General features: G+C 51.8%; 1 protein-coding gene across 1 annotated transcript; it reads left to right on the plus strand.

Annotated features, from left to right (window-relative positions):
* Nucleotides 1–366: 366 nt before the first annotated feature.
* Nucleotides 367–1,215, plus strand: LOC101761307 (proline-rich protein 36-like). The gene has a single exon (XM_004977724.1). It carries the CDS (start codon nucleotides 367–369, stop codon nucleotides 1,213–1,215), a length of 849 nt encoding a protein of 282 aa, XP_004977781.1.
* Nucleotides 1,216–10,456: the final 9,241 nt, after the last annotated feature.

Genomic DNA, 10,456 nt, shown 5'->3' on the forward strand with positions numbered 1-10,456 from the left:
ACAATTTACATTCAGGAGCTGTAGGGAGAAAGGAGGGACGGAGAAAAGAGAGGAAAATAACTACCAAGGAGAGCACCATACCTGGCCACTAGGGACAACAACGCCGTCCAGCTCCCCCATCATGGAAGATAGGGCAGCGCGGACATTTGCAAGCCCGCCCTGCACCCGCCTGCCACTTACCCCACTCCTCGGCATCATCCAGCATGAAGAGGGGCCTCTGCGGGTCCTCACGGGACCTCCAGCGCAAAGTCGGCCCACACCACGCATTGGGGTTGGGATTAACCGGGACAAGGACGGAGGCCGTTCTGGCCGACCCCGGCACCGCCGTCCCCGACATCGCCGCCGGGGCAGGCACCACCGCCCCTAATGCCGCCGGCCCCGTCGACGACCCCGGCACACGTGTCGCTATCTCCGTTGTCGTCACCGCAGCCGTCGCTGCTGCCGACGCACGTCCCGCTCTGTCCGCCACCACCACTGTCTCCGTCCCGGCCGCCGGAGCGGGTGTTCCCGTCTCTGCCACCGCCGCGGTCTCCGTCGCGGCCGCTGGGGCAGGCGTCCCTGTCTCCGCCGCCGCTGTTGTCTCCGTCGCGGCCGCTAGGGCAGGCGTTCCCGTCTCCGCCACCGCCGCTGCCATCTCTGTTGCGGCCGCTAGGGCAGGCGTCCCCGTCTCCGCCGTCGCTGCTATCTCTGTCGCGGCCGCTGGGCGGGCGTTCCCATCTCCGCTGCCGCTGCTGTCTTTGTCACGGCTGCTGGGCGGGCGTTCCCATCTCCGTCGTCGCCGTCGTCTCCATCACGGCCCCTGGCGCAAGTGCCCCCATCTCCGCTGCCGCCATCTCCACCATTGCTGTCGGAGCCCCCTCCGCGGCCGACGCCCTGGATGCCGACGCTTCCCCTGCAGACTCCTCCTCTGCCTCATCATCAAGGTCTATTACCTCACCGGGCGGAGGAACCCCAGTGGTAGCACCTTGTCCCGCAGGGTCGGCTGCGGAGGCAGAAGGTGAAAAAGGGGTCGGTTTTGGCCCCGTACCCGACTGCGGCACCCCTCCTCCGATCGCCGCGGTAGAGGCCACCTCTGCGGGAGGCCCCGCGGCCTCTCCGACGACACCGCCGCTCGCCACTGGTGGGGTCACGGCCCGCCCCGGGGAGGTGGTCGACACCCGTAGTGCCTTCTTTGGCGCCAACAGCGTGATGAAGTCCCGAGGAGCGGCGCTGTGAAACAACAGTACATCAAAAACAGCTCGATGCCAGGAAAGGAATAAGGTGCGCGAGGAATTTCCACTTACCGCCCCCCAACGCGAGGGCGACGGGCGCGCTTCACCTCCGAGCTCGACGCTGGCCCTGGGGCATCCAGTAGCGGCCGCTTGCCGCTACTCCTCTGCTCGCGCGACGCAGGCAGAGGGTTGGGGGTCGACTCCATCGACTCCCGAGGCGCGTCCCGTGCTGACCCCTAGGGCGCAGCCCCATAGTCCTGTGAGGTCGGGTCCTAAGCAGGCATTCCAGTCGACCTGTCCCCCACGGTCAGTTGGGTGCGCTGCTCCCGGATGACGAGCGCACCTGGCCGGGGGGCCAGAACATACTCCTCCTCTTCCTCCTCCTCGGTCTCCTCCTCCTCGTCCTCATCGTCGTCGTCGTCCGACATGATCGCGCCCCGCCGCCGCCTTTGGAGCTCCTTGGCGGCCCTCTTCTGCTTCCTCGCCGTCTCTTTATCTTTCCGTTTTTTTTTGCTTCTCAGCGAGGAGGTGGTTCTGCTGCCGCTGCTCTGCATCCTCTGGCACCAGTGGGTGCGAGTCCATGATCCGGGTCATATTAGCCTGCAGATACAAGAATTCCGCGTCAGAACAACTAACCCAAAAAAATGCACGAAAGAAGAATGAGAGCGCGAAATCCTCACCAGCTGAACGAAATTCTTGTCCGGGCGCATCAGAGGGTGACCGGGCACCGGGTAAACGGCGTCCTTGTGATCCAGCGCCTCCCGAACACGCTGCTCGACCTCGGTGTCGGCAAGTACGTCCATCGCAAGGATGGTGCCCTTGGTCGGCACGCCAGGAATCATGTCATCAAGCGAGCGAGCCCGGAGCATCAGCGGCACCACCCTCTGAGCGTGGTACGCCTCGATAACTCTGGCCCCGGTTAGTCCCTTCTTCTTCAGGTGGTCGATCGCCTGAAGCAGACCGACGACCACTTCTTCTCCTTCTCGACCAAACCGTATAACCATAGGTCCGGCACCGCTTCAATGACGCGGCCGGTGAACTCCGGCAAGGGGGACTCAGAGTAGTTCTTCACATAGAACCACTACTGGTGCCACCCCTTGAGAGATGTCGCAGTCTTCATCACCATATATTTCTTGGCGTGGTTTCTGGCGGAGGTGGATGCTGGCGCACCCCATCGGCACCGGGGTCGTCCGCTGCTGGGCCCCCCTCTTCTCAGTCCTTTGATACAGGCTGACCGTGAAGTACTTCCAGAGTGAGAAGTTGAGCTTGATTCCCAGGAACCCCTTGCACAGCACAATGAACGCCGTGATGTGCTGGATCCCGTTGGGATTGAGATGCTACAGCTCAAGCCCGTACTAGTGCAGCAGCTCGCGGAAGAAGAGGCTCGGCGGAGTCGCGAACCCCCTCTCATGGAAGTGCACGAACGAGAAGACATAGCTGCCCTCCGGATTCGGCGCATCTTCCCTCCCGGGCAACTGCCACTCATCCCTCGCGGTCCTCTTGTAAAGGAGGCCCTTCCTCACGAGGCCGTCGGCGCGTGAGGTACCGAAGCTTGAGCACATCCAGGACTCCATCGCTAAGGGGTGGAAGGCTCGACGAAGGAGGGTGAAGAAAGCTGCTACGCTAGGCGAAGGAAGGCGAAAGGCGCGTGAGAAGGTGAAAAGGCTTCAAAGTAGGTGCGGGCAGAACCGGCGAGGCAGACTCCCCCATCTTATAGGAGGGCGCGTGGGAAGCGAAAGGGGTGGTCCCATCGTAGTTATGGCAGCACCATGTACGCCCCGTCACCCCCGCCTTTTTAGGCAACTATGCGCACGATCTGCTGCAGGGAATGTCTGCACATCCCTCGTTTCACGGGCTGGCACCCTCCGCCACATCATCATCTCTATGATTGCCTCTAGGGCATACCTCCAACAGTCTCCCACTTGCACTAGAGTCAATCTAGAAGGTACAGGACTGAAAACGCCCCTACGGCCCATTATGTGATAGAGTCGGAGTGCCCGATCTTTCGGTGAGTGGAGATAAATTCGACTTGGTGGAAGTAGACCCTCACGATCCGACTACGACGAGCGAACCCGAAGCGCCAATGCAATCGCTGAACCAACTCCCGATGGTTACCAACCTCGCTGGTGCGAGATCGGCCTGATCACGAAGATCGATTCCTGTCCGCAATCGAAGAACGAACAAGAAAGAGAGGCGAGCAATCTAAATATCACTCGAAGGTGGAGTTCTGAATCACAAGGACAGCGCGTATTTGCGCGTGTTCAAGAGTAGCTAAAGCTAGATGTAAAACAAAACTCAAGTCGTAAACAAAAAGGACTCGGACTAAATAAAGGGGGCGCAGCCCCTGGAGTCCGAAGGGGTCACGGCGCCCAACCCTAGGCGCCCCACCTGGGCTGCCCTGTTGGGCCATCTTCTTATTCCGATGGGCCTTCGTTCCTTAACAGCATGATGAAGTTTAATTCTCTCGCACGGGCTCGAGTGATTGGCCCAACTGGATGAGCAACTGTAGGCGCCTGAGGTGGAGGAGCAACTGGAGGCGCCTGAGGTGCTGCTGGTGTAGATGTACTCGTGGTGTCCTCATCATCCTCCCCTTCTTGAACTGAAGTCGTCCTCGACGGCAACTCCTCATCTTCGCCCACATACGGTTTCAAATCTGCAACATTAAAACTCGTGGAAACACCAAACTCCGCAGGCAGGTCAAGGATATAAGCATTATCATTAATCTTGGTTAGCACTTTAAAAGGACCAGCAGCACGTGGCATCAATTTAGAACGACGTAAGGTAGGAAAACGATCCTTCCTCAAATGCAACCAAACCAGATCACCCGGTGCAAAAGTAACATGTTTTCTCCCTTTACTACCCGCAACCTGATATTTAGCATTAGCAGCAGCAATGTTTTGTTGAGTTTGCTCATGCAAGCTAATCATTTGATCAATATGTGCAGCGGCATCTATGTGTGGGGTGTCCTCGGCATCAAGTGCAAACAAATCAATAGGCGCCCGAGGAATATAACCATAAACAACTTGAAAAGGACACATCTTTGTAGAAGAATGCGTTGCATGATTATAAGCAAACTCAACATGAGGCAAGCAATCTTCCCAACGTTTCAAGTGTTTATCTAAAACAGCCCTAAGCATGGTGGACAAGGTTCGATTAACCACCTCAGTTTGTCCATCAGTCTGAGGGTGACAAGTGGTGCTAAACAGCAATTTAGTTCCCATTTTATTCCATAGTGATCTCCAAAAATGACTGAGAAACTTAGCATCACGATCAGAGACTATTGTATTTGGAATACCATGCAAACGAATAATCTCGCGAAAGAACAATTCAGCAACATTGCTAGCATCATCAGTCTTATGACAAGGTATAAAATGAGCCATTTTGGAGAAACGATCAACAACCACAAAAATACTGTCCCTCCCCTTCTTAGTTCTAGGCAATCCCAAAACAAAGTCCATAGAAATATCAAGCCAAGGGGAAGTAGGAACAGGCAAAGGCATGTACAAACCATGGTTGTTTAATCGTGACTTAGCTTTCTGGCAAGTAGTGCGGCGGGCAACAAGGCGCTCAACATCAGCGCGCATCCGGGGCCAGAAGAAGTGGGCAGCCAGCACTTCATGCGTCTTGTAGACGCCAAAGTGCCCCATGAGACCGCCTCCATGCGCTTCCTGTAACAACAAACGACGAACCGAGCTAGCTGGAACACACAGCTTGTTAGCGCGAAACAGGAACCCGTCCTGTATGTGAAATTTGCCCCATGGTTTGCCATGAATACAGTGGGCGAAAGCATCTTTAAAATCAGCATCATCCACATATTGATCCTTCACAGTTTGCAAGCCAAAGATTTTAAAATCTAACTGTGACAGCATGGTATAGCGACGAGACAAAGCATCAGCAATGACATTTTCCTTCCCGCTCTTGTGTTTAATAATGTAAGGGAAAGACTCAATGAATTCTACCCATTTAGCATGACGACGGTTCAGGTTTGTTTGGGTACGAATATGTTTTAAAGCCTCATGATCAGAATGAATTATAAACTCGCGATGCCAAAGGTAGTGCTGCCAAGTATGCAAAGTGCGCACTAAAGCATAAAGCTCCTTATCATAAGTAGAATAATTCAAGCTAGCACCACTTAATTTCTCACTAAAGTAAGCAACCGGTTTTCCTTCTTGTAACAAAACAGCACCTAGCCCAATACCGCTAGCATCGCATTCAAGCTCAAACACTTTAGTAAAATCAGGCAACTGCAAGAGAGGAGCATTGGTTAACTTATCTTTCAAGGTGCTGAACGCAACCTCTTGCGAATCACTCCAAGCAAAGGGAACATCCTTCTTTGTAAGCTCATGTAGAGGCGCTGCAATGGAGCTAAAATCACGAACAAACCGGCGGTAGAAACCTGCAAGGCCAAGAAAGCTTCGAATTTGTGTGACCGTTGTCGGTGTAGGCCACTCCCGAATGGCATCAATCTTGCTGCTATCCACCTCAATGCCCTGTGGAGTAACAACATAGCCAAGAAACGAGACACGTTGTGTGCAAAACATGCATTTTTCGAGGTTAGCAAATAAATGGGCCGCACGCAATGCATCAAAAACAGCACGCAAATGTTCTAAATGCTCTTCCATAGACTTGCTGTAAATGAGGATATCATCAAAATAGACAACTACAAACAATCCTATGAAGGGCCTCAGAACTTCATTCATCAAACGCATAAATGTGCTGGGAGCATTTGTCAAACCAAACGGCATAACCAACCATTCATATAACCCAAATTTCGTTTTAAAAGCCGTTTTCCATTCATCACCTAATTTCATGCGAATCTGATGGTAGCCACTACGCAAATCAATCTTAGTGAAAATAATGGCACCACTAAGCTCATCTAGCATATCATCAAGGCGTGGTATAGGGTATCGGTAGCGAATGGTAATGTTATTAATAGCACGACAGTCTACACACATACGCCATGAGCCATCTTTCTTTGGAACAAGTAACACAGGAACGGAGCAAGGGCTAAGAGACTCACGAATATAACCCTTGTCAAGCAACGCCTGTACCTGGCGCTGGATTTCTTTCGTCTCATCCGGATTTGTACGGTACGGTGCACGGTTCGGAAGCTGTGCGCCGGGAATGAGGTCGATCTGGTGCTCAATGCCACGAAGTGGTGGAAGTCCCGGTGGCAAATCTTTTGGAAAGACATCAGCGTACTCCTACAAAATGTTAGCAACCGCAGGGGGAATATCCAAAGATGGTGCATCATCGAGTGAAACGAGCACACTAGAGCATATAAGGGCATAGCATGGCAAAGGAGCATCGCGTAACTCATCAAAATCAGCACGTGTGGCAAGCAAAACAGGAGCATTCAACTTGATTTCAGAATTAATAGATGTCGATGGTTCAAGTTGTTTAGCAGTTTTAGCAGCTCTAGCAAGATCATCTTTAAGAATTTGTTCAGGTGTCATTGGATGTATAATTATTTTCTGACCCTTAAACATGAAAGAATAGTGATTTGAACGACCATGATGCAAGCTATCAGTATCATATTGCCAAGGTCGCCCAAGTAACAGAGAGCATGCTTCCATGGGAATAACATCACAATCGACAAAATCAGAATAAGCACCCATGGAGAAAGGAACACGGACTGATCGAGTAATTCTAATTTTCCCACCATCATTAAGCCATTGAATGTGATATGGATGTGGATGCTTACGAGTGGGTAAAGACAACTTTTCAACCAGCGTGGTACTCGCCAAATTGTTGCAGCTGCCGCTGTCGATGATGATGCGAATCGACCGGTCCTGCACAACGCCCTTGGTATGGAAAAGAGTGTGTCGCTGATTCTTCTCGGACGGGGCGACCTGTGTACTAAGAACACGCTGCACAACAAGGCTTTCATACCTATCGGCGTCGCCCGGGTTGACATGTACCTCCATAGCTGCATGGTCAGTGGCAAGCATCGCATGTCGAGTATCTTCAGAATCACTAGCGGAAGAGTACTCACCATCGTCACGAAGAAGCAAAGTGCGCTTGTTCGGACAGTCCCGAATCACATGGCCAAATCCTTTGCAACGATGACACTGAATATCCCGTGTACGGCCTGTGGGAGGGGCGGCGCCTGTGGAAGGGGGAGCGCTTGCAGGTTTGGCCGTTCGCTCGCGCGGTGTAGTGGTGGGCGTGGGTGGCGCAGGGAGAGCGGGTACGGAGTTGGATGTCGAGCTTCTTCCTGCAAAAGAGTTAGAATATGTCTTCGAGCGGCGTCCCTGCACTTCACGTTCAGCTTTGCAAGCATATTCAAATAATGTTGTCATATCTATGTAGTCCTTATAATCAAGTATATCCTGAATTTCGTGGTTCAAACCACCACGAAAACGTGCCATAGCAGCGTCGTTTTCCTCCAATAACCCACAACGAATCATGCCTATTTGTAATTCCTGGAAATATTCCTCAACAGATTTGGAACCTTGCTGAAAACGTTGCATTTTATTAAGCAAATCGCGAGCATAATAAGAAGGCACAAATCTGTGGCGCATAGCAGTTTTTAATTGCTCCCAAGTGGTTGGAATGGTATTGGGATGTTTGTGTTTATATTCACGCCACCAGATTAAAGCAAAATCAGTAAATTCACTAATAGCAGCTTTAACTTGAGAATTAGCAAGAATATCATGGCATGAAAATTTCTGTTCGACTTCTAATTCCCAATCAAGATATGCAGCAGGATCATATTTGCCATTAAAAGGTGGAATTTTAAATTTAATCTTGGAAAAGGAATCATTACCACCGGGACGGCGTGGCACGCGGCGGGCACGGCCACGGCGGTCGCCATCGTCCTGGTCCGAGTCACCACCATAACCCTGCTGCAACTCTGCGACTGTAGTGTGCAATGCATCGAGTCTTGCCACAACTGAGTCGAGTGTGGCCTTAGCGGCCGTCTGTGCAAGGTCGAGCTGATCACACCGCTCGGTCGTCGAGGAGATCGTCGAGTCCAGCCGTTCATGAATCGTCTGAATGTCGGTGACAAGCCCTTCAACTTGCGCCCGTATGCCCTGCAGCTGGTCAGCCCCCGCGTCGACATCATCTGCCATGGTTAGCGCAAAGACAAGAACACAAGCGACGACAAAATAGGGGTGTAACAGCTCACAAGGCGCTCACACTAGTGCTGTTATCAAATTCTTATCCGTTCTTACCACGCACACAGGGGCGAACTGCAACCAACCGGTGGAACTCACGAAAGATTGGAGGAGCGATTGCCTGGAGAAACAAAATATGCTCGTCGTAGAACTATGTGGAGTTCTGGGAAGGCTGCACTCAAATGAAGGATTAGCACAATCAAACAATAATGCAAAGTTGAAAGATAGTGCCAAACACGTAACAAGAGTTGCTGGTAACAAGGAAAAATCGAAAGAACAGAGGCAAGGTGGAGAGGGCACACCTCTTTTTTTTTTTTTATTTCTGTTTTTTTTTTTTTTCACAGAGGGTGCCCCAAAACTGATAATATGAACACAGAGGATCTCAAATATCAAATTGCGGCACACACTTTTTCCGAAAGTACAGGGGTATTCCGGTAAAAAAAAGATATCTCAAATATCTCTCTCTCAAATCTCAAATATCTCTCTCTCTCTCTCTAGAGTAAGGCGGACCTCAGAATAATAAAGGACCAAGAAAGAGAGATACGGATGTGAAAGGCTAGCACGGAATGCGTGGGGGAGGGGGGAATTAACACCAGAGAGTCGTGACCCAGGAGGAGTCACGGCGCGCGCAAAGGGAGGTTCCACCGAAACAAATCCGAATCACCTTCCTTCTCCCTGTTGGATTCTTCTTCGTCTTTTTTTTTTTTTTTTTGCTTCTTTCCTTTTTTTTTTTGCACTTTCCTTTTTTTGTTTGATTGCTTTCGATCTTTTTTTTCTGACAGGGGAGGGGCGATCGGAGTAGTGGGATGGCGCGGCGCGGTTGTCGCGGGGGGAGGTGCGGTGGTAGGGTTGGCGAGCAGCGGAACGGCGGCGGCGGCGAAAACTAGGGTTAGATGAAAAACGAGAAACAAGAGATTAAACACAAGTAACCAGCAACAATTGAACGAGTAGGCACACAAATTCAACAAAGACACTTATTGAAAGAATGTGCAAGGCTAAACGGTTGCTGGGACAAAGGATCTAACCTGAAAAAATTTGTTTTGGTTTTTGTGGACTGTAGGAAGGGAAAAACACTCGGTAAAACTCACCGATCAACCTGGAAAGCTGATACCACTTGATAGAGTCGGAGTGCCCGATCTTTCGGTGAGTGGAGATAAATTCGACTTGGTGGAAGTAGACCCTCACGATCCGACTACGACGAGCGAACCCGAAGCGCCAATGCAATCGCTGAACCAACTCCCGATGGTTACCAACCTCGCTGGTGCGAGATCAGCCTGATCACGAAGATCGATTCCTGTCCGCAATCGAAGAACGAACAAGAAAGAGAGGCGAGCAATCTAAATATCACTCGAAGGTGGAGTTCTGAATCACAAGGACAGCGCGTATTTGCGCGTGTTCAAGAGTAGCTAAAGCTAGATGTAAAACAAAACTCAAGTCGTAAACAAAAAGGACTCGGACTAAATAAAGGGGGCGCAGCCCCTGGAGTCCGAAGGGGTCACGGCGCCCAACCCTAGGCGCCCCACCTGGGCTGCCCTGTTGGGCCATCTTCTTATTCCGATGGGCCTTCGTTCCTTAACAGCATGATGAAGTTTAATTCTCTCGCACGGGCTCGAGTGATTGGCCCAACTGGATGAGCAACTGTAGGCGCCTGAGGTGGAGGAGCAACTGGAGGCGCCTGAGGTGCTGCTGGTGTAGATGTACTCGTGGTGTCCTCATCACTGCCCCTTCCACAGGCACCGCCCCTCCCACAGGCCGTACACGGGATATTCAGTGTCATCGTTGCAAAGGATTTGGCCATGTGATTCGGGACTGTCCGAACAAGCGCACTTTGCTTCTTCGTGACGATGGTGAGTACTCTTCTGCTAGTGATTCTGAAGATACTCGACATGCGATGCTTGCCACTGACCATGCAGCTATGGAGGTACATGTCAACCCGGGCGACGCCGATGGGTATGAAAGTCTTGTTGTGCAGCGTGTTCTTAGTACACAGGTCGCCCCGTCCGAGAAGAATCAGCGACACACTCTTTTCCATACCAGGGCGTTGTGCAGAGCGGTCGATTCGCATCATCATCGACAGCGGCAGCTGCAACATTTTGGCGAGTACCACGCTGGTTGAAAAGTTGT

Source organism: Setaria italica, chromosome VII, assembly GCF_000263155.2.
Source record: "Setaria italica strain Yugu1 chromosome VII, Setaria_italica_v2.0, whole genome shotgun sequence".
Taxonomy (NCBI): Eukaryota; Viridiplantae; Streptophyta; class Magnoliopsida; order Poales; family Poaceae; genus Setaria; species Setaria italica.

Bases quoted from the DNA above. Each gene is read 5' to 3' on its own strand.
- LOC101761307 (XM_004977724.1), top strand. From the start codon at position 367: ATGCCGCCGGCCCCGTCGACGACCCCGGCACACGTGTCGCTATCTCCG.